This window comes from Geospiza fortis, unplaced genomic scaffold, assembly GCF_000277835.1.
Source record: "Geospiza fortis unplaced genomic scaffold, GeoFor_1.0 scaffold371, whole genome shotgun sequence".
NCBI lineage: Eukaryota > Metazoa > Chordata > Aves > Passeriformes > Thraupidae > Geospiza > Geospiza fortis.
Window position 1 is genome coordinate 421199 of NW_005054597.1, and position 24339 is coordinate 445537.

Sequence of the window (24339 nt, forward strand, 5' to 3'; positions counted from 1 at the left end):
AATGTAATGATTCTTATAGGCTGTATGTAAATGCTGTAGGATTTGTATCTTGTACTAGATTGGTTAGTGAGAATCAGAATATTCAACACAGAAGCAGATTTATTGTATTGGAATGGGAACCTTGCTCTCTTGCCCTTTTTACTCTCTCTCTCTCTCACCCTCTCTCCCCCTCTCTTCTCTCAGCCTGCTCTGAGCTGTGCCTGGCAGCTCCCAGCAGGGCCCTGCACCCAGGCCCTTTGCAATAAACCCCAAATTCCACCACCTGGCTGCAGAGATCTCTCATCTCTATCTGCCCTGACCGTCCTACCCCCGTCGCTCTCGTAGAAGTGATGCATCCTAGAAGCTGCTGGCACAATCCCTCCTCCTGGGTTGCAGACAGCTTTGGACCACATTTCTCACCCCATTGCTTTGCAGAGGGAAACCCGAATCCCTCTCAGAACTCAGCCAATGTGACAGTGTTTGCAGGAGTCTTAGGATGAGGGAAGAGACGAGGATCTGACTCCATGTTTCAGAAGGCTGATTTATTATTTTATGATATATATTATATTAAAAGTATACTAAAAGAATAGAAGAAAGGATTTCATCAGAAGACTAGCTAAGAATAGAAAAAGAATTAATAACAAAGGCTTGTGACTGACCGAGACAGTCTGGACAGCTGGACTGTGATTGGCCATTAATTAGAAATAACCACATGAGACCAATCACAGATCCACCTGTTGCATTCCACAGCAGCAGATAACCATTGTTTGCATTTTGTTCCTGAGGCCTCTCAGCTTCTCAGGAGAAAAAATCCCAAGGAAAGGATTTTTCAGAAAATATCATGGCTACAAGCCAAAGCTGTGGCGTGCAGGAAAACAAACCCAAGCTGCCCGGGGCTGTGGCAGGAAGGGGACACTGTGGTGGCACTCACAGGACGCGTGTCCGCTGGGGAAGCTCTTCCTGCCCTCGCTCACCCTGCGGGCGTCCCCCGTGCACAGCAGCTCCGCGTTGGCGCGGCCGTCCGGGAAGCAGCGGTGGAAGAAGTCGGGCCGTGGCCTGGGACAGGGAAATGCAGCTCAGAGCCCTCCAGTGTGGGCACTCCCTGCCCCAGCAGGGCAGCGGGGAGCCGCCTGTGCCAACGCCATCCTCCCCAGCCTAAGTGAGCCCATGAGTGATGGCCTGAGACAGCAGCTCCCCAATGTTGGAGCAGCCTGAGTTGCTGCTGGCATAGTCCAGGGTAAGGAAGCAAAAAGGACTTTTGCATAATATCCACAGATGTTTTATCTGTGGATATCATGCAAATAATATCCACGGTGAGATGTTCAGGTCCCAGCACCCACACACACAGACAAAGCACCCTGTACCTTTCTCCCTGGGGGCTGTCCCTGGTCTCACACAGGTGATCAGGGAATAGGGGGGAGTGGCTCAGGAACATAGCAACAGTCATAGGAGCAAGGGAAGGACACAATGGGGTCTAACAGCTTTTTGAGGGAAGGTTCTTGTGTCTCCCTAGACCAGGGAATGCCCCTCCTCAGGGTCTCCACACACTGTTTTTTCTATTTCTAAATTGTCTTTGCAGCTAGAAAAAAACCATATTCTTTCCAGGCTGAGCATGTCCAAGTTCAGCTCCTGGCCCTGGCGTGGCTATCACAGAATCCCAGAATGATGAGGTTGGAAGAGACCTCTGAGATCATCGAGTCCAACCTGTGCCCTGACACCTCACCCAGACTATAGCACCCAGTGCCATTTCCAGTCTTTTTTTTACACATCCAGAGATGGTGATTCTAGCACCTCCCTGGGAAGAGCATTCCCATATTTTATTATTCTTTTGGTGAAAAACTTGTTCCTAATATCCAACCTATACCTTCCCTGTCATAGCTTGAGTCTGTGTCCTCTGGTTCTGTCAGAGACCGCCCCCCCCCTGTCTGCAACCTCCCTTCAGGAAGGTGTAGAGAGCAATAAGGGCACCTCTGAGCCTCCTCTTCTTCAGGATAAACAACCCCAGCTCCTTCCAACATTCCCACAGCAGAGCTGCCTCCCCCACAGTGCTGGGAAGCAGCCAGTCCTCACCTCCCCACAACGAGCTTCAGGGCGTTTGTGAAAACCCCGTTCAGGGCAAGAGCAAGGCTGGCAGCTGAGAGAGAGCAGAAGGGTCACATCAGCATCGTCCCCACCTGAGAGTGCAGCACGTTCAGGCACGGGCAGGGCTCAAGCTGCCTTTCCCTGAACAAGGAGGAGCTCACCAAGGCAGGCTTCCCTCGTGTCCTCGTGGTCAGCGCCCATGAACAGCCTCGCCAGGAGGATGAGCAACAAGGGAGACAGAAATGCGATGAACTGCACGACACAGGGAGAATTTTAGGTGTCAGTGAAGCAGGTTTAAGTTCTCACCAGAACACAAGAGCAGTTACTCAAGACTCTGAGTGCACTTCCCTTCCCCAAAGCCAAGCAGCAATCTGTCCTCAGCAATCAGAACACAACTCCCAGCTGGATTTGCAGCAGGCTCTGATGAGCCCAGCACGTCCTTTGGTTCTCAGACAGCTCTTCTGGCAGAGTGCTGCTCTGCCTGGTTGCTGGGGGTGTCCCCAGGCACAGCACCTCAGCTCTGCCCTCCCTGCAAGCCCCAGCATTAGCGCTCAGTCAGCAGCACCCTCGCTCTGTCAGCAAAACCTCGGCAGCTGCTGATTCAGAGCAGGCAGTTCTCATCATCCCCATCTCTGCCCTGGGGGATTGCACCCTGGGACATCCTCAGCAGGCTGCCAGGCTCCCATGGAGTCTGTTCCCACCCTGAGCTCTGGCACACAGAGCTTTACACTGCCTGTTCCAAACGCTGTCCTGAGTTTTGTCCTTAATGTTTAGTGGCCACTTCTTGCAGGAAATCCCACCTGCATTTGCCAACAGCCCTTCACCTCACGCCTGTGACAGATCAATCCCTTCACCAATCCCTCTGACACACTGCTCTCTCCTGGAACTCCAACACAGACTTAGTCAAACTCATCTAAGCAAGCCTAGAGCCGTTGGGAAAACATTTGACAATAAAATGATGATAATAAATCCCTGCTAAAAATAGCTGCTTGCAAGGAAAACATTCCCTGATAGCAAGAGCTGTGCTATCTTCCACACACCCGCTAAGTGAGACGTGGAGTGGATTATGGACAACAGTGCAAAGTCCTAATCGGTTTATGAACTTCAAATCCCAAAGGCAACGGATGGTAAAGCCTCAAAATATGACAAAAATCACTGTATGTTCAGCCTGGTTGGTATTAATCTCACAGAATGGGTAGAAAGGGATCACTGAGGACCATCAAGTCCTGCTCAGGGTCCTCAGAGCCCATCACCCAGGACTGTGTCCAGCTGGATTAGGAGTATCTCCAGGTAAGGAGACTCCCACTGTCTGGGCAGCCTGTGTCACTGCTCAGTCACCCACACAGCAAAGTTCTTCCTCCTGTTCCGGTGGAAATGTTCCAGCTTGAGCCTCTCGCCCCACTGAGCAGAGCCCGGCTCCCTCCATCCTCCCAGCCCCTCCCCGCGGCTATTTATCCACATGGATACCATATCCTGCACTTTCTGCAACGTGCACTAGGAGCTGCAGGTATTGCAGTACAAGCTTTTAGCCAGCAGCTTTGTTTTAAAAGGAGAGCTGCTAATTCGAGAATAAATCCAAGTAAATGCAGGAAACACCGGCACAGGCTGCTCAGAGAAGCTGTGGATGCCCCATCCCCGGAACTGTTCACAGATTATGTAGGCTTGGTCTGCTGGGAGGGGGAGGGAGGGACAAAACCATCTTTTAAGCTCCCTTCCCACCCAAACCACATCAGGAACCCCACTAAACTTACAAACATGAAGACCGTGGGGACGTGATCCACTTCAACGTAAGGATTTTTGTAGAGCCACATCTCCTCGGGCTGCACCACGCGCTGGAAGGGCGGCAGGAACTCCATGATCCTGCAACGGGAGACGAGCGAATGTTCTCCGCATGGCCACTGCCCGGCACACGGAGCGGAGGAGGGACCGGAGCGGAGAGTCCCGTTATCCCTCCCCGCCCCGCCCCGCCCCGAGACGGAACTGAGTCATCTCATCATTGGAACATTCAGAACGATTTATTGAAGTCAACCTCAAGCAAAAAAAAAAAAACAAAAAAACCCAAACAAACAAAAAAAAACCAAAAAACAAAACAAAACAAAAAAAAAAAAACCAACAACAAAAAAATTCAGATCAGTGGAATGTCATTAAAAATCTTCCCTCACGGAAAAGCAAAAGGGAAAAAAAAAAAAGAAAAAAAAAAAGGAAAACAAACCAAAAAAAACAAACAAAAACTCACATCTGAATTCAAGAGTATTTGTAAAATAAAATAAAAAAAAAAAAAAGGCAACATCTCAGTAAATAGAATGTACAAAAATTATATGTTCTACCATCACACACAGTCAGTAAGAAGCTAAAATATTACAGGCAAGTCTCGATACGCTCTACCTAGAGGACAGGAGCTATCTATGTACAGGGAACCAGCTTTACAGGCTTCACACTATGCAAGAGGACAGAGGCCAACACAAACCCCCCAAAATATTGGATATCTCAAAGTCTATGCGGCAACATCAAGTCATGATACAGTAATGCCCCGTGGAATCAGACACTCCTCGGTAGTGCCAGGGCTGCATCTGCGTCCAAAAACTCTTCCAAACCAACTCCGGTGAATATCGACGCTTTGCTATTAAAGACTCGAGTGATTTCGTTAAAATAACATTTCACAGAATCTACAAAGTTTGTTACAGATAAACAAAGTCTACAGAAAGAACGACTCTAACAAAGGTCCATCTTACAGAGCACGTGGGGATGGAGACGGATCCGCGGGGATCTGTGTTGTGCAACATCACTGGCGTGGAGACAGACGGGCTGGGGTCCTCAGAGCACCCCAAATGCAACCCCCAACCCCTGGCTCAGATGGGACAGGATCACCCTGGGGGCTTGTTGGAAAAGTGACACCAAAATGAGATACAGATCCACCTGGGAACAGGGAGCGTAGGGGTTCGTCCAGTCTGGTTATGACCCAAAAGCGAGAGAGAACTGCAAGGTGGGACCCCAGGCAGCTGGAATCTCAGAGGGACCCCAGGCAGCTGGCACCTCCACAGGGACTCCAGGCATCTCCAGAGGGAGCCCAGGCAGCTGCCTGCCCCTGGGGCTGGTGGTGGCACAGCCCCGGGGCACAGGGAGTGGTAAATGGCTTTGGCAAATTCATACATGTTTTCCCTTTTTTATTCACATTAAGCACAGAAATCCCCTACACAAAGCACAGTTCCAGCTCCCAACCTCCCGCTCTGGAGCAGCAGGACCCCTCCCAGGGGAACACAGACCTGAGCTGCTCACTGGGAAATACAGTATCAGAGGAAACAACCTTTCTTTTCTTCCTGTTTCGCCTTTTTCTCTTCCTCCTTTTTCCCTCAGAACAACACTGGGAATACGTCCAACGTGTAGGAGTGTATCTTAAGTGCAAATGTTTTTTGCTACACAAAGAGAAATGGTGGGGAAAGCTGATGGGAATGGGAAGCAAAGGGACAGCACTGCTCCAAGGTCGCCGTCTCCCACGCAACACCTGGTGAGCACAAACCTCCCAAACCCTCCCGTTTGCCATGGATCCACTGCACAGCAGGAGCAGGAAGGAACTTGGGGGGGGAAGTCAAGGACATTTTTCAATGCAGTATAAAAAAAAAAAAAAAAAAATCATGTATAAATAAAAAAAGCTGTAAAAGGAAAAGCAGAGCTTCAAGTACATTAAACCCTGAATTCAATGAGGCAGAGGTTTCCATGTTAAAGTGACTTCTCCGTACCAGCGTCGGACACCCCCATCCCACCCTCCCCCCTCCCCACCCACATAATTCTGTAAAGTTTCAATATATACAGATTTTATGCTCATTGATAATTATGTCTAGTAATTGTGTCTTTCCCATTCTAGCCTGAAATTAAGATAGAAAAGAAGGGTTTTTTTAAGAAGGCCAAAAATCCACATTCCAGCCGTATTAACTCCATTTGAACTGATTCTCCAAGACCATGTGGTGACCAGAGAAGGTGATTTGCCCATGAAATTTCCTTCCTGAGCTGCAAACACCTTCAACAGCCTATGGACAGGACAAGTCTATACAATAATCTGACAGCTACAACAGTTAATGCTTGCACAATGTGTTCAGGAATGGTGGAACCAGCCTCTGCACCACTGGAATCACAATCATGGAATTCCTGCTTCTAGATTCATCTGGCCACAGGCTGCAGGATGTGCCCAGGTGCCAGAGCTGGAGGCAGGAGGTCACCAGAAGTGTGGGGCCACCCCAAAAATGTAACAAGAAAATAGGTGAAAAACGTGTCACTGTGTTCCCATGAAGGAAAAACAATGTGCTGGGACAGCACACTGCAATTCTCCACCAAAATTACCAGTTCTGTGGATTTCCCCTAGGTCTCAGCATGAAATGACCCAACTATCCAAGATTCCTTGTTTTGGAGCCCACATAAATTAATTCAGCAGCTGCCTCCCACTCTGCTGAAGCCAATCCATCAGAACAGCTGTGCAATCTTTTCCTTACAAAGGAGCTGCACTAAGAAACTACATTCTGGTTACTCAGCTTACAAAGATGTGGTTAAAATGTACATTTTAGCATCTGAGCCTGGCACTCAGAACAGCCCCTGCAGCCACCAAGATCCTCTGAACCAGCCTGTTCTCATCTAACAATGTTAAAGCTTTTTGAAAGACTCACCTTCTCTCCAGTTCAGAGTTTTGTTCACAAACTAAACAACCTCTCCTGTTTTCCTTCCTGAGTCCAAGCCCAGCTGCTATGAATCACTTTTTGGTGGAAAAAAGAAGCATCTCTAAGAAGTCTGAACACAAAGTGAACCAAGACATGGAGTGGCACAGCAGCCTCCATCACAGCATTTGAGAAGTTTAAAGCCTTCTGTGCCCTGGCACAGCACTGTGGCACTGCCACGGGGGGCACTGACAGTTTGTGCTCCTGTCCAATGCTCCCAAGGTGTCCTGGTGCTGCCACAGCACGTCCCTCTGCTCAGCAGGTCACCATGGACAGGGAATTCATGGAGCAGGTTGGGGCACTCACACAGCAGAACAGTATCAGCAACATATTTAATATATATATATATATATATACACACACATATTTTATACATATATATATATATAAAATATATCAGCTGATAGCTGCAATATCAGAATGCTCTGACTTCAGAGAAAATCACTGAACATTATCAAGCCTAATAAAGAATATAAAGTGAACACCTCAGGCCTTACAGACACGGTAGCAAGAGCTGTGTTTGGAATTTCTGAGAAGGTTAAACATCCTCAATAAGAGCATAAAAAGAGACATTTCCCACACAAAACGTTAAGAAAAATAAAATCCTTTTTGTACCTTATTTTTTTTTTCTTTAAAAATACCAAAATCCAGCACTGCTTTCCAGCAGGGTTAGTGTTGGACCCTGACTGGAGCATGGCCCACAGCAGGAAGTGCTTTAGGGATCCCAAAGCTGCTGGCCCAGGAGTGCCCCAGCACCTGTGGGGTCTGGCACCCCAAGGGAGGTGTGGGCAGCTGCTCAGGGACTGTAGTGTATCCATCACTGATTGCACACACAAAAAACTCCCCCTGTACACCAGTTTGAGGATGAGAAGGACACCAGGCAGAGGCAAGACACGGTCTAAATTCCACACAGACTTTTTCTTGATCTGAGAAGTCTCCGTGTTCCCACAGGTTTGTGTAAGCAGCTTTCCAGAGACAAGGTTCTTAATTCCAAGGCTCAGTTCAGCCAGATGCCAGCAACATTTGATTATTTTCAGTACCCATGAGCAGAGGCTGGCAGGGAGTAGCTGTTATCAGCACACAAGTCAGAATACACTGTACCAGGGCAGGGGAGGGGACAGTGCTTGGTGAGATTGTGGGCTGGGGGGGAAGAGTCACCAAAACTAGCTCCAGCCTGGGGACACCAGTGCCCTGTGGCTCCTTGCACAAAAAAAAAATGGAGGAATAGAGGTTTTCTAAAAAAAATTCTGGAGCAAGAGCCAACATAAGCCACCTTGAAAGCCTCACTGAAGAAGTCTGTCTCTCTGATTAACAGAGGAAATCCAAGACAGAAGCATCTCCTGAGGCATCAGCTGGCTGCTGGGATATGGCCCCTTACCCAGACACAAAATACCCTGTTCATTGAGGAAGTGCTGAGATGTTCCTCAGCTCCATTAACAATGAAGATTAAAGTTAGAAGATCTCTCTCAACAAAAAAAAATATTAACACTCCATCGAAACCAACATGCACATGGGTCAGGTCCCTCACGTGCCCAAGTCTCCCTGAAGCTAAGGGGAGCCTGAGAAGGCAGGACTGAAGAATCACTCAGTAACTGCCACCAAAGCAGGTGAGGAAGCCACTGGCAGGACTGCCTTCAGCTCTGACTGAGGCTGGGAGCCTCTCCTGCCTGGGAGGGGTTTCCAAAATATAGGTGGGGTACAGAAATGACCACTGTGCAATTAAACTCTGAATTTTTGCATGTCTGCAAACACCCAAGACAGCTCTGGAGCAAGGCACCACCATTTCTTCCTCACTGCCAGACCTTGTGTTACGAGCACTTCCCAGAAGTCACACACCTGATTTCTCACAGGAAAAGCTTCACAATAATGTTCAGAAGTAAACATGAGAGACAACCTACCTTCTCCAATGCCTTTAACAATAAGTACTGGAACAGAGGCATTGCAGAGCCACCTGGTCTGACACCCACACCTGTCTGTTTGGCATCTCAGTGTTACAGAGGGCACAGGCTTTGCTCTCTCCATAAACTAGACACAAAAGTTATGTTGGCTTCGCTGTTTTGTTTCTAAAGACATGATGACTGATCAAAGCCAGATCTTCAACACCCTTTCAAAATTAAATAAATAAATATGTGGCTATGCTTTGCTTTCTACACTCAAAGAACATTATTTTAAACAGAATATTCTTTTCACTGTCAAAAGGTTTACGGTTTTCTTCAAAAGGCCAAGACGCTCCTGGTTTCCAACAGTAAGAGCTGCTGTAGCACATTCAAGGGTAAAAGAAAGACCAAACAATAAAAAGCAAACACCACTGCCTGGTCCTTCTCGCTCAGCTCAATGGTCCCATTCCAGCTCACACGTGACGGCTCCGAGGACAAAGCCGAGTGTGGCGCTGCAAACTCTGAGTTCATCGCCTGCTGCCCCTCTTCTCCCCTCCCGTGTTTGTTTTTAACCAAATTCACTCCTTTGCCTCTTCCACAGCATTCTGTGCTTCCAATTTGCACTTGATCTTGCTCCAGTACTCGGGTGCCACAGGAGATTTGGGGTCGTGTGCGGAGCAGCAGAGGCGGCCGTCCAGCGCCGACGGCACCAGGGCTCCCTTCTCGTGATCCTTGCAGAAGGAGTGGGGGCAAAACTCACAGAAGGACACGGCAGGATTGCTACAGATGTCACACTGATGCCATGGACATTCCCACTTTCCTGAGGAGGGGAGGAGAGAGAGAAGGGAACTGGAATTAATGCACTTTGGAGACAGCGCTGGCCTTTAAGCCTCACTCCATGCTCAGATGAATGCAAAAAAAGTCCAGAAAAATCAGCCACTACTTCTGCTTCTCATGTACAAGAATCTGACTGAACACAGTTCTGTTCTGCATTTTTTAGGCAAAAAGATGATGTTCATGTTTCAATCAAAATAAGAGGAAGTTTGAGCAACATTAAAAAGTATGACAAAGCCTCTGCCCACCAGTTCCATTTAGGAACAGCCACCTGATGTACTGCTAAAAGTGAGTGGGATTGCAAAAGCAAATTTGGTGCACTTAGTGCAAATGAATACAATACTGCATTTAATGTAAGTGAACACTGTATTTTATTTACATGCTGCATTTCATCTCCAATGCTGTCTTGTAGCATGAAGAAGAAGCTGAGCAGGAGGAGCCACTGTTCTTACCAAAAGGTGGTTGAGTCAGGTTAAGGCATAGGAGGTGGTATGCTTTGGGACAGTCCTTCTTATCACACATGACCAGCTCTCCCCCATCTCCACACTGGAAACAGTTATCTTCATGCATCTGCTTCTGTTCTGTTTTTATTTTCCGTTTCTTCTGCTTTAGTTTTGCGTTTTTCACCTTCTCTTCATTTGCCGTTGCAAATGCTGTCTGAGAAGGAGAAAATAACAACACAGAGTCACTTATAAACCCCCAGCATTCACGTAAATTTTGAGTTATTATTTGCATGAATTCTTCTTAAATGAGATCCATTTAAAATAGTTTTTAAGCTCTAAAAGCCAGAAGTGCTCATTCAGATGTTTCTGAATTAACTTCCTGCCAGACACAACAACATGGCAAGGCAGACTATAGAATCTTTGGAAACTTCCAAGGGTAGAAAGTATTAGGCTAAAGAGTGAAATAAATCCAAACCCTCTTTGCCCTAGAGAATCTCTGGGTTTGGGAGGAGAAGCTCCAGTTCCAGCCTTGTACCTTGGGCCGCACTCCCAGGAAGCCGCTGCAGTTTTCTGCTCCGCAGTGACACTCGGTCCTGCCATTGCCCAGGCAATCCAGGTTGTAATTGAATGTTAATTCCATTCCTGAAATGTAAAGAAAAACAATTCACCCACATGGACACTCGGTCCTGCCATTGCCCAGGCAATCCAGGTTGTAATTGAATGTTAATTCCATTCCTGAAATGTAAAGAAAAACAATTCACCCACACGGACAGTGAGGGAAGACAAGCCTGTGACAATGACATTTCATTAGCATTTGTTACCATGAGACCCCTGCTAAAAGTGGAACCTTAAGTATCATCTCCACTGCAATGAATGAAAAGTTCCTAAACTCTTCACTGGTATTAATAACTTCAAAGAAAAAGCCATGATTCTAAGTGAGGAACTTGGTCACTGCAAGACAAAAGCAAACATGCCAAATAGTGCCATCCTTTTACCTGCAGGAATGTCACAAAGAGCAAACAGTCCAACTCTAATGTCACCATTCACTGTCCACTTCTGTGTTTCACAGTTTGGATTACAACTATGGTTCATAAAACGAGAGTAGTTCCCCTTTGGGCCAGCATCTATTATTCGGTCCTTCAAGGAAAAAGACAAAAGATGTGTTTAGTGCTTACAAAGCAAAGAGGTTTCCTGCTGCTGAGTGACATTTGCTATCAAACAAGACACAATATTCACCTTGGTTACAGTCAGCATATAAAAATTGGTGACACTGTTCTCGTGAGCACGTTTGATCCGCAGCCGGCACTCCTCTTCGTCAATCAGCTCCCCAACATATTCATTCACAAATTCACCCTGCAAACAAGAACAAAAGGAAGTTATCTCTGCATCCTAAGCACAATCATAAAGGGAAGCAGCACAGAAAAAAGCATTTCCTATAAAAAGGACTCTGATCATCACAGAAAGTGTTACACTTTACTGGTCTGGTAGGCACAGTGTGAATACAGGCACCAGGTAATTGCTGTCCTAGAATTACACCCAGGCAGAATAAAAGGCAGCCCTGTTCCTGTATTCAGTACACAAGACAGCTGTCAGGTCCATAAAACCCTTCCAACCTTCCCACTTTCTTTCAAAGAGGACAATGTGACAATATTCATGGACTCCTCAGGAATCAGGAACTGTTTCAGTAAGTATTTTCACTACATACTCCACTTTTATTAGGACTTTAGTAGTCAATAAGCTCAGAACATTTGCAGTAGCACAGCTTTCATGAAACATGGATTTTAAAAGTTCTGCATTTAATAAAACCAATGGCTAAACCCCATGTTTAAAAGCAGCCCTTCAGGCCTGCTTTTTCCAGAAAATATGACTGTGACAGTGCAGAGGGCAATGCTTTCACCTAGACCCACTCTGATGGCTGTCACAGCCCTGTCCTGGCTCACTGTACTGTCACTGTCATCTTCTGGAAATATCTCTTTGCCCAGGACTTTGCTCCTGGGAAGCTGAGAAGCCTCAGAGAAAAATAAAAACAATATTATCTCATTTGCTTCTCCTGTGTTTTGCTGCTTTGCAATGGGTTTGGACATTGTTTCATTGGTTTCATGTGAATTGTTTTTGACTTATTGGCCAATTGGGGCCAAGTTGTGTTGGACTCTGGGGAGAGAGTAATGAGTTGCAATTAGTATCTTGCTAGCCTTCTGTCTGTATCCTTTCTGTATTCTTTAGTATAGTTTAGTTTATTATTCTTTAATATAATATAGATAAAAAATTAATAAATTAGCCTTCTAAGAACATGGAGTCAGATGCATCATTCCTCCCTTCGTTGGGGGTTGTTGTGCTGTGAGGTCTCCAGGATGAGGTGAGAGATGAGAATTTGACTCCATGTTCTTAGAAGGTTGATTTATTATTTTATGATATTAAAAGAAATCACATGCTAAAACTATACTAAAGAAAGAAAAAGGATACATCAGAAGGCTAGAAAAGAATGAATAATAAAAACCTGTGACAGACCAGAGTCCTGACACAGCTGGACTGGGATTGGTCATTAAGTCAACACAATTCACATTAAACCAATCAAAGATGCAACTGTTGGTGAGCAACCTCTGGACCACATTCCAAAGCAATCAGATACTTGTTTACATTTTTTTTCTGAGACTTCTCAGCAGAAAAATCCTGGGCAAAGACGATTTTTCAGAAAATACGACAGCGTACCTTTTTGATGCTCCTCTTGGTGCGGAGGCCCCAACCGCGGCGCTCGGTTTTGATGATCTCTGCGTCGGGGTAGAGCCTCTTGGTGAAGCACTGGTTCTGGCAGCGCTCCCCAGCTGGGCACACCTGAGGGTGGCACTCGTACTGCAGCATCCTGTTGAGGCACTCTGACTCCAGCCCACAGGGGTTCTCATCCGACGGCTTGCAGTTACAGCGAGGGATCTCCGACAGGTCAGCAACCTGGATCTGCACCTTCCCAATCACCTTGTTGGACTGGGGAGAAAAGGGCACAACAAGGCATGAAGGCAATCTACTGGAAACACAGAGTCATCAACTGATACAAAAAGGCAAAGAAAAATTATTTTATTCTTTGTTTTATTCTGTGTTTCCAGTTGACCACCTGGATCTGCACCTTCCCGATCACCGTGTTGGACTGGGGAGCAAAGGGTAGAACAAGGCATGAAGGCAATGCACTGGGAACACAGAGTCAACAACTAATATAAAAAGGCAAAAAAAATTTTTTTTACAGAATAAAACACAGAATAAAATAATTTATTTTGTGTTTCCAGTTGGCCACCTGGATCTGCACCTTCCCGATCACCGTGTTGGACTGGGGAGCAAAGGGTAGAACAAGGCATGAAGGCAATGCACTGGGAACACAGAGTCAACAAATGATACAAAAAGGCAAATAAAAATTATTTTATTCTGTAAAAAATTATTTTATTCTGTGATTTATTCTGTGTTTCCAGTTGACCACCTGGATCTGTGCCTTCCTGATCACCTTGTTGGACTGGGGAGAAAAGGGCACAACGAGGTATGAAGGCAATGCACTGGGAACACAGAGTCAACAAGTGACATGAAAAGGCAAAGAAAAATTATTTTATTCTGTGTTTTATGGTACTGTAAAACACAACAAGAGATTAGTGAGAAGAACAGCAAAATTATTTACGTGAATTTCTTTAGGCTGAACACCTTGGTGTAGGTCCATAACTTAGAATCACACAACAGTGTGAGTTGGAAGGGACCTTATCCATCCCAACCTCTGCCATGGGCAGGGACACCTTCCACTGCACCAGGCTGCTCTGATCACCACCCAACCCACCCTTGAACACTGCCAGGGAGTGAGCAGCCACACCTTCTCTAGGCATCCTTACTCATGCACAGGGCAACTTCCTCACACACAGAATAAAAATAAAACAGAAAGAGGCCAACTCACTTTAATGTGTTTATAGGGCGGAGGCTTCCTTGAATTCCTTTCAATTTCCAATGCCTCTTTGCTTTCTCTTTGTGCTTTCAGTTCCTGGAAACGTTTTGCTGCTTCTTCAAGTGCTGTGCAAGGAATTCAGAATAGAAAGCAATCAGTCCCAGTTGCTGCTAATCAAATATGTACATGTACATGTATCTTTTTTTTTTTAAGACTAGGAACAGAACTTTATTAACAAAAAGACAAGTTAAAATTAGTTATTGCAATTTATCATGAATTTATCAGCAGGTACCAACATACTGAACAATGATCCCATGCAGCAGAGCCCAAGATCCATCTCAACATTCCCCCGTTTGTGGAAGCACTGAACTGGCCCACAACAACACACAATGAGTAGGCACTTAAACACATTTTTATCTGCAGTCAAGGGATCAACACAATGCTTGGATTTCACGTGAACACAGAACACTAGTCACATAATATTCCCATGCAGGTTAAGTGGTGATGGAGACACAAACACGTGGAATTTTTGTCATAAACCACTATAAACTTTGTTTGATTTTACCTTTCTTGAAGGTCTTGTTAATACTAGTTTGCCCCTCAGCAAAGCTTTTATCTCCTTCAACATAAGGGAAAACTCTGCCCTGGTGTACCCAATAGTAGTCATGTGAACCAAAGAAAAATACTGGGAAGTCCCCGATATCATGTTTGAGGCCCTGTATGTTGAGAGGCACAGACCTGGGATTGCAGATCTCTGCTGGCCACCACCTGCAGAGTAGGAGAGAAAAGAAGAATGTAAATTTCCTGAACCAGAGGTTCCCAGTTTCCCTAATGGGATTGAGAAATAAAAGCCAGTTTTTCTTTCTCAAGGAAATGAATTCCTCCCTCGTGAAGCCAAGGCTCCTGCTGGCAATGCCTGGGAAGCTCCATGAAAACACAAGCAATGTTACTCCAAATTTTGGGAAAGCCTTCTAAGAATATCCATGGCCTGAGAGTGGGTTTCTAGGATCACCTGCAAACACTTGTATTGCTGCAGCTGACTAAAGCAAACAGCAGCAAGGACAGCTGGGCTCTGGCAGCCCCTGCTTTCCCACATCCTCATCACACTCTGCAGGGCAAATGTTGTGCAATCCAGAGTCCAGCACCTGGGAGAAGCAGGAGCATCACATTTCAAGGGTGACATCCATGTCTGACCCCAAGCAGAGAAATTATTATATTTCTAACTCTTGTCCATGCTTGAAAACATCCAAATGAGTGCATTAAAACATCCAAAGCATTAGAAACCCCAAAAGGTGAACTTGCCTGTAATTCCCAAGCTTGACCCAAACGATCTGCTTGTACCGCAGCTTCTTGCCAGCTTTACAGTCATTGCAATTCCAGCATCCCTCAGGCATTTCTATGCTGAGACACTCGGGGTGGAAGGAAGCTGGGCACGACTCACAGCACAACAGTTTGCCACCTTGAAACAAAGAAGCCCTGCTTGGTTTGTAGAAGTCAGGATTGCTCCCCCCCGTGCACAGCAATTGAAATTCATTTTAGATCATCTGCTCGAGATTTCCCACAGAAAAATGGCAAAAGAAAGGGATCGAGTCAAGCTTAACAATGTTGGTTAAAAAGGACTGTGCAGGGTTTAATCTAAGCTGGGACTGCATCAGACAAAAAGCAGCTGAGGATTCGAACACGAGGTGAGCTGGCAGGAGGAGCACCATTGCCAAGGGAAGCACTGCAGCTGGGAACAGTGCTACCAGCTTTTGGTGCTCTGGTGATGGCCAAAGCAACCACAAAACTCCACTTTTTTCAAGAATCCTTTTCAATCAACATTGCTCTGACTGAATCCCCAGCAATCATTAGCGAGCACCAACCCCACAGCCTATAGGTTGATCAATACTTTTCTGCTGCAAGGACAGGAAAAAGAGTTGTAATAAGTGTGTTTATTCCACAAAAAGTTTACCAGGATAAGCCCAGTATTAGACACACGAGTTGTCCCCATCCCAAAAATTCCTGGTGCACAGAGGGAACCTCAGCACTGGAGTTCACATGAATTTCTGAAGTTTACACTAATTTGGGCAAAAGTTATTTTGGTTGGCTCACATTTTGGATGATGTGTTACATGTGGAGGGCCACAGCACATCTCTAAGCCACCCTCAGCAAAGCAACTTATAGAAGATGACATTACACATACTGTAATATTTTATACATGTAGGTATATAAAATATATATACATGTTCTTATATGTATATATATTTAAAAATTAACAAGATTTCGTCTCCCAGATGGAAAATCTGGGAGAGATTTGAGAGTATTCAAACCAATTTTCAATCACAGTATCAAAAGAAGTGTGAATAGTCACTTTCAAACCTTTATCAGAAAATCTTGTTCACCTATAGACTTCCCAAAGTACCATTGCATTAATTGATCATTGCATGTTACAATAAGCATTCCTTAAACAACTCAGTTGCATGACCAACACTGTATTTCCTCTGCTAAAACCAGTAAAATCCAGTCACACAGATCCTCCAGAGCTCCCAAACCCATAATGAAATTTTTGTAGTATTTTTGCAAATGTAATTTCAGAGGAAATACAGACAAATTACTGAAACATTATCCAAGATGAGAAAATGCCAAGAGATGCAAAAATCAAACAAAATCAAACACAAAACTGTCAATGCTAAGCAAGAAAAAACCCAACATTGCTCTCGGGATGCATTAGGCAGATATGGCTCAAGCTAAGCACAGGGCTCAAAATAATTCTTGTTTTCAGGAATTACAGGACTACTGCAAGCCATTGATCTCACAATGCTGACAGAGACCTAACTTGGGCTGGGAAATGGGGCACTGGCTCTGAACGCTCCCGGGGAACCAAAGTTCTGTGGGGAATGAAATACCAGAGCTGAGCATTGCACACAGACAGCAGGAACTGCCCCACAGGGCTCTGGGGAGCCTCAATCCCCTCGGCAGCAGGAACTGCCCCCAGGGATGTGGAGAGCCTCAGTCCCCGCGGCAGCAGGAACTGCCCCATAGGGGTCTGGAGAGCCTCAATCCCCTCGGCAGCAGGAACTGCCCCATAGGGGTCTGGAGAGCCTCAGTCCCCGCGGCAGCAGGAACTGCCCCATAGGGGCCTGGAGAGCCTCAATCCCCTCAGCAGCAGGAACTGCCCCACAGGGGTCTGGAGAGCCTCAGTCCCCGCGGCAGCAGGAACTGCCCCACAGGGGTCTGGGGAGGAACTGGCAGCAGGAACTGCCCTGCAGGGATCCAGAGAGCCCCAGCCCCCTTGGCATCAGGAACTGCCTCGCATGGGTCTGGATAGCCTCACCCCCTTGGCACCAGGATCTGTCCCCCAGGGATCTGGAGAGCCTCAGTCCCTTGGGACCAGAAACTGCCCTGCAGGGATCCAGAGAGCCTCAGTCCCCTCGGAAGCAGGAACTGCCCCTCAGCCCCCTCAGCACCAGGAACTGTCCCCAGGGATCCAAAGAGCCTCACCCCCTTGGCACCAGGAACTGCCCCTCAGTCCCTTGGCACCAGGAACTGCCCTGAAGGGATCTGGAGAGCCTCAGTCCCCTTAGCAGCAGGAACTGCCCCCAGGGATCTGGAGAGTCTCAGCAGCAGGAACTGCCCCCAGAGGTCCAGAGAGCCTCACCCCCTTGGCACCAGGAACTGCTCCTTGGTCCCCTTGGCACCAGGAACTGTCCCCAGGGATGTGGAGAGCCTCACCCCCTTGGCACCAGGAACTGCCCCACAGAGATCTGGAGAGCCTCAGTCCTTCAGCAGCAGGAACTGCCCCCAGGGATCCAGAGAGCCTCAGTCCCCTTGGCAGCAGGAACTGCTCCCAGGGATTTGAGAGCCTCAACAACTGGCACCAAGAACTGCCCCCAGGGATCCAGAGAGCCTCAGTCCCCTTGGCATCAGGAACTGCCCCTCAGTCCCCTCAGCACCAGGAACTGCCCCATAGGGGTCTGGAGAGCCTCAGTCCCCTCGGCAGCAGGAGGGGTCCCTGAGCTGCAGGATCCCTGCAGGGTCCCAGCCTGGCTGTGGCAAGGATCCATCCCCAGGGGAGGGGACAGGCATGGGGCACACACTCAGGCTCGGTGGTGGAGGTGGGACACGAGGCCCATGGGGCACACTCAGGTCAAACCTCCCTGCCCTCCTGCTCTCCACAAGGACACAGCACCCACCCTTGTCCAGCCCCAAACGCCCTCTCTCCCCTCAGGACCTGCACAAGGTCTGAAGCAGCACATCCCCCTCTGCTTCCAATCCTTTTAAGAAGTGTTTTACATCATCCAGGTAAATACTGAACTGCAACAACATCGAGATCCATCTGCCTCCTCTTCACATTGCTGTGCCAACAGCTCCCTGAACCTGGAACAGCCCAGGCCACATAGAGAGTGACCAAATCTCTTCCAAGCAGAATTTAGTGACAGCAATTATTTTAAGCCCTTTTATAATTAAAAAAATAAAAATTAAAAATCGCCAACAACATGAAAACAGGCTCACAAAAACCATGAGTGAAGGTCACTGAAAGCAGTCAGTGTCAGGGGACAAGCAGACATTTCTCCGTTGATTTAGAGAGAAAAAATAGAAAAAGCGAAAGTAAATTAAAGAGAAAGAAACTATTTTGGTTACCTTTCTCACATTTCTTTTTGGAAGCTGACGAAGGAGGAGGAATCATAGGTAATTTCATCAACTCAGCACGATTTGACTCATTCAGTAGGTAGTGGGACTTATAGGCATAGGAACTGAACAGGGGGTCTGAATGGTCCTGCACTACCAGCCCTATACGAAACAAACAGAAAGAGATGAGTTGCAATGAAACTACCCATGATTCCATGAAGGAAAAACCAAATACATCCAATGAACACCTCTAATGCGTTATGTGGGAATGAAAAAAAGGATAAAATGAAGAAAAAGGAAAGTCTGACAAAGTGTCTGCGCTAACAAAGAGGTTGTGCTGGAGAGACTCAAACTTAACTGGAAAATCTTGCAATGAATCAAGCTGCTTCTAAGTGGAATTTCAATTGGTTTTTTACCCTTCTAGACAAGCACAAGAAAAGCAATAAAGTTTGAATCCATAGGATCCCCTCTTCTTCCCACAGGGCAAAAGGAAGCTCCTCTGCAGACCTGGGGTGATGGTCACTGCAGCTGGGCCGTGCTCTGAGCTGGGGCTACAGATGGAACAGAAATTGGGAATGAGAACTCACTGTCCCACTCCCTAGAAGCCAATCCCTGAGATCTTGCCTACAGAAGTGTTTTGCCTCTATAATTGTGCTGGAAAGCAAGGAGGAGGTCAGTGTTCTGCAAGGCACCAAGGGGGAAGCACAGATGGAGGTTCTGCCCTAGGCTGTGGTGGTGAAGCTCCCCCACCCAGCCCTCCCAGGGCTGCTCCAGAACAGTCCAGCACTCAGTTCCCTACATAACTCCATCCCAGGCCTTTGCAATTCTCAAGAAAAGCTTTTCCTCATTACTCCAAAGAGCCAGGCAGCCCAGCTGAGAGCCCAGAGCTGCAGAGAGAAGCACTTGGCCAGCAACTCATGGCAAGAGCAGAGCAGCTGAGCCCCAAAGAAACAGGAAAGATGAGCTACCAAGAGAGCCCCCAGTTCTTCCCCTGAGGGACACAGCTGAGGGCTGGACAGAAGCTCTTGGATGGTGCCTAAAGCACTGCTGTAAGAAGACTGGGGTCAGCCTACCTGGACAAGCATCATTGAGAGTATTCCTAAAACAAGGGAACCTACACATGAACTGCACCATGCTGACTGCAGTTATTGCAGGGTGCTGAATAAGAGGTCTTTAAATAGCTTGTATTTCAAAGCAAGTTTGTATATCTTATAGATTGTCTCTCATCGACATTTCTCACTTCAGTAACTGCATCTAAACACAAAGTCTCTGCTTCTGATAGCAACTAACACTGATTAAATCAGCACTAATTAAATTCTCACAGAGATGTCCAAGGATTTCTGAAGTGTTCAGTTCCGTGTTTCTTTCTCAGTGCTCCTGCCCAGGTAGTGTCCCTCAGCACTCTGGCTCCTGATTCCAGCCAGGCCTGGAGGACACAAGCCCCACAAGAATGTTCTAGAGGAACAAGTACAGAGCTGCTCTAAGACACAGAGAATTCAGGCAGTGGTAATGGTTTGGAACTGTTCAAGTTCTCCTAATTAAGATCTGGGAAATACACAGGACAGGGAATTCTATCTGCCAGGGCACAAGAGGTTATTTAGATTGCCAGGAGAAAATACAGACTTGTAGTTTCATCTCTGATGGAACCAGATTCAGGTATAAAGAGAATTACTAAACAAATGTAAAGTGGAAGGAAAAAAAAAAGCATGAAAAATTCCTTCTGCATTTCTTGTCATTCTGAGATGTGTAATTATTCCTCAAGCCAAACTAAACTTCCACCTGAATGAACACAAATGAAAACAAGTAACTTCAGGATCCAGCTCACTTTCATTTCCCTATTAGTGACTCTCAAAACTGCTGCAGAGACCACATCCAATATAAACTGCTGGCATTCTGTAGAAAGTACACATTAATATTATTCCAACAGAATAATGGCACTTTTGAATCCTGAGACCAAGGTAACTGCTGCACAGACTTTTTTTAAGCTGCTCTCTGGCAGAACTCTGGTGACTGAAGAACCATAAAAGTAACAAGTGGAGAAAAAAGTTAAAAAGAAAAAAAAAGAACTCTGACACATGGAAAAGCTCAGCATGAAACCTGCTCATACAGTACTGCTAAAGGTTTTCTTTCAAAGTTCTCAAATGTGAAGGCAGTTATAAATGGAGTTATTCTAGTTCATGAGTAAATCCCACCTTTTAGACTTAAAACTTAGTTGTAAGTTTGTAGCAGTGAAAGAATCTCCTTCTGCTTAATAGAGTGGTTAACAACACAGCATTCTCAGCATGAAAAGGCTGGAATGGGGGGATTGGGATCTGCTTTTCCCTACTGGCAGAACAAGTGGGCCTGAGTGCTTGGTGCTGCTTCTGGCTATCAAATGGACCAACACAGTGAGTTGAATCTCATGAGAACTGCTGACCAAAATAAAATAAAATTAAATTACATTAAAAAATCCCAGGCAGCATTTAACCCCAGCAAGCCCTAAGGGAGGAGTTCCTCACGAAACATTAATTTTTATCACTAAACTGTACAAATGACAACAGAACTATAAACAGGGAAAAAAACCCAAGTGTCTCACCTCTTGCACAAACGAAACAAAAGCCTACATTTACAGCTGATGAGGAGTGAGTCCTTTTGGAATGGTTACTACAGATGAGGATGTGGGATGACACAAACAAGCTTCCTGCAGCGATGCAGCCGTCTCCAGAGTGATAGGCCACGGGGCAGCGCAGACACCTCGCCATGCGACCTGCTCAGGAAACAGCAAAGACACCCAGGGCTAGCACCCCCCAGCTGGAAAACACCACTGGGGACAACCAATGCTCAGGGCACAACTCCCCACAGGCAAAGGCAAGGCAGGGTCTATTCCAATGGTGCAAAAAAAGGAAACAGCTACGTCTTTTTTCTAAAGAAAGTTTCAAAATATTACCCCTTAACTTTTGCTTTAAAATTGTTAAGGAAAACTTCCATCATTCTAGAGGCTATCTGTTTGCTTTAAACATTTTGGTTCATTTCTAAAAGGATCTTCTTCCTTGAAAAACAATTGTTCACAAGGCTACTACAAACTGTCTTCAAAAATCACCATTCTTTGGCCTAATACTGTGACATTAAACCTGTCGCCCTGTTCTTCTAAGCCTTCTGATGTTTGCATTCATGTAACAAACTTTCTCAAGTGCTTTTTACTTAATGACCAATCACCATCAGCTGTGTCTGACTCTTGAGGAGTCAGTCACCAGTTTTTCATTATCATTCTTGTTAAGCCTTCTGTCTGTATCCTTTCTCTCTTTCTTTAGTATAGTTTTAGTATAGTATTCTTCAATATCATATTATATCATATCAGCCTTCTGAGAACATGCAGTCAGATTTTCATCTCTCACCTCGTCCTGGGGTTACACCACACAGGTTAAAGAGGTCCTTGCCCCTGGTAAAACACCTCACAAAAGCAATTAGTTTCTTTATTATCTTCTTTTTCTAGTAAATTGCTCAGGCAAGACTTTTTGGCTCCTGTCCAGTTGGGTATCCTTAAGTTTACTTCCCCCAGGTCCTACAAGATGTCTTTTCACCTAATTGAGGAGAGGGCTTATTTTCTTTTTAAGAGGACAAAAAATAGTTTTGTCACTCTGTCAACAGGGAGCACATTCCCATAAAAGACTTTTTGGCTTCTGTGCAATTAGCTATCCTTAAATTTGAGGTGAAGTCTCCCAGGTCCTATGAGATGTCTTTTTACCTAATTGAGGAGAGGGCTTATTTTCTTTTTAAGAGGACAAAAAATAGTTTTGTCACTCTGTCAACAGGGAGCACATTCCCATAAAAGACTTTTTGGCTTCTGTGCAATTAGCTATCCTTAAATTTGAGGTGAAGTCCTCCATGTCCTATGAGATGCCTTCACCTAACTGAGGAGAGAAACTTCTGGGCTTATATTCTTTTTAAGTGGACAAAGGATAGTTTTGTCACTCTCAACAAGAAGCACACTCCTATAGGGGACTTTTTGGCTCCTGTCCAATTACTATCCTTAAGTTTGAGGTGAAGTCCTCCAGGTCCTACAAGATGTCTTTTCACCTAACTGAGGAGCAAAACTTCTGGGCTTATTCCCTTTTTAAGGGGACAGAGGATAGTTTTGTCACTCCTTCAAAGGGACAAAGGATAGTTTTGTGTACAGGGGGCACATTCCTGTGGCTGGCCTCACCTTTGCTGGCTTTGTGCATGTCCTTGTCCATGGAGCAGGCGGTGCAGCAGTGCTGCGGGCAGCGGAAGCCGCGCGACTCGAACAGGGCCGTGGCGAACTTGCGCACGCAGGACTCGTGGTAGAACTTCCCACAGGTGCTGACAGAGCAGCGCTTCACGTCCTTGCCAGGCTGCTTGCAGGAAAAGCACGTGTGCTCTCCTTGGAAGAGAAGGAATAAGGAATGCCAACTGTAAAAGCCAACTCTGATGTGGAAACCCAGGGCACGTGGGAAACCTGTCCCCCAGGGGAGCACTGACTCTGACCCTCATTCATGGAGAAAGTTTCCTAAACTCCAGAATAGACCAGAATCCACAAAAGATTGAAATAGATTATAGAGAGTAGCATAGGTGTATCACTTGGTGAGAAATTGAGGTTTTGGGATTTTTAGTGTGCTGTGGATGGCAGCAAGATGGAGGGCACAGGGTGTCTGTCATCCTGGGCTTCTTCTTTGTGCTTCTTCTTGGGTTTGGGTGGCATTTTGTAATTGGGCAGAAAAGTCCACATTGGGATCAGTTATTGGGTTAAAAGGGGAAATAATCCAGGTGTCAGTTCTTAACTGGATAGTTTAGTCTTAAAAGACCTGGGAACAAGAGATTGTTGGCCATTTTGTGCCTTCTAATGAAAAGCTGGCCAACTCACAGTAGTGAGACTGTTTTACTGATAAGAAATAATAAACACCTGAGTCTGAACATGAAACACCATCTCAAGTGCCTTCAATGCAGACCCAGAGAAACCCACAACTGAAACCCCCACACTCTGACATACAGATATTGTCCAAACAAATTCTGAAGCCAACAGACTCTGAGCAATACAGGATCCTTCCCATCCAACAGGCTGGGTGGTTACTGTGATCCACAGTAACACTGGAGTAGCTGCTCACATAAAAATCTCTTATTCCAAGTAAAACTCTAAGCAGTTCATTTTTTTTTTTTTTCTTACAAGGCACTTGCTAAATGGGAAATGAGAATCTTGTCTCAGAGGTTAAAAAAGCAGGGGAATAACTCAAACTTCACTCAGAAACCCCCGCAAAGCACCACCTTGGTTTGCTCTGACCAGAATGTGGCTCCTGAGCAAAGGGGGAAATCCCTCCCAGTTTTCCAGGCAGAGGAACACACACTCACCATTCTTACACTCGGTGCAGATGAACTTTTCCTCAGGCATGGCCTTCAGGCCGAGACACTCCAGGTGGAACATGCTGCAGCACTCGCCCTCGCAGGCCAGCAGCGACTCACCAGAGCTCTCACAGATCTGCAACAGGCACAGAGCTCAGCAGGGAACAGGGCACACTGACACACCAGGAGCTAGCAACAGAACTGCCTGGAATTGCTTCAGAATTAGGATAAGGCAGGAGAACTGAACCTGGCAAGCCTCAGGGAGAGGACAATCCCAGCACTTGCTGCACCTTGCTCTGAGGTAACAGTGCAAGCCAAGACAGAGACAGGAGAGGCACCACAGCACCCACCTGCCCTCCTCCATGCCAGGGAACAAGCTGCTCTTGCTCTTCAGGTCCTTCACTACTGACCACGGAACAGGACAGAACATCCCAGAATTTATTTTTTTTAAATCCTGAAAAATTCTCACTCTGTCCTATCCTGACCAACCATCTGGAATCTTCAAATGGAGCAGAAAATGGCATCTACTTTTTCTATTGATGCTGGCAGGTATGGATTAGACATCACCT

General features: G+C 46.2%; 2 protein-coding genes across 7 annotated transcripts in view; both read right to left on the bottom strand.

Annotated features, from left to right (window-relative positions):
- The window catches only part of PLPP5 (phospholipid phosphatase 5), a 10608-nt gene extending 1436 nt beyond the window's left edge, over positions 1-9172 (bottom strand). The window contains exons 1-5 of one of the 2 annotated variants that reach the window (XM_014310852.2): positions 9055-9172; positions 3813-3922; positions 2223-2313; positions 2050-2113; positions 911-1035 (exon numbers count right to left, since the gene is read on the bottom strand). In XM_014310852.2, the coding sequence (XP_014166327.1) occupies positions 911-1035; positions 2050-2113; positions 2223-2313; positions 3813-3922; positions 9055-9172 (508 nt within the window). Of the gene's footprint in view, positions 1-910; positions 1036-2049; positions 2114-2222; positions 2314-3812; positions 3923-8662; positions 8785-9054 lie in introns of those variants that run through there. The other variant, XM_005430062.3, reaches the window with a different exon arrangement.
- The window catches only part of NSD3 (nuclear receptor binding SET domain protein 3), a 30882-nt gene continuing 14206 nt past the window's right edge, over positions 7664-24339 (bottom strand). For 2 of the 5 annotated variants that reach the window (XM_014310851.2, XM_031064498.1), the window contains exons 11-23: positions 23780-23906; positions 22620-22817; positions 21012-21182; positions 18449-18598; positions 15131-15287; positions 14394-14596; positions 13841-13953; positions 12628-12897; positions 11155-11271; positions 10914-11055; positions 10454-10560; positions 9928-10132; positions 7664-9461 (exon numbers count right to left, since the gene is read on the bottom strand). In XM_014310851.2, the coding sequence (XP_014166326.2) occupies positions 9220-9461; positions 9928-10132; positions 10454-10560; positions 10914-11055; positions 11155-11271; positions 12628-12897; positions 13841-13953; positions 14394-14596; positions 15131-15287; positions 18449-18598; positions 21012-21182; positions 22620-22817; positions 23780-23906 (2202 nt within the window). In that variant the 3' untranslated portion in view covers positions 7664-9219. Of the gene's footprint in view, positions 9462-9927; positions 10133-10453; positions 10561-10913; positions 11056-11154; positions 11272-12627; positions 12898-13840; positions 13954-14393; positions 14597-15130; positions 15288-18448; positions 18599-21011; positions 21183-22619; positions 22818-23779; positions 23907-24339 lie in introns of those variants that run through there. The other 3 variants (XM_031064500.1, XM_031064499.1, XM_031064501.1) reach the window with 2 other exon arrangements.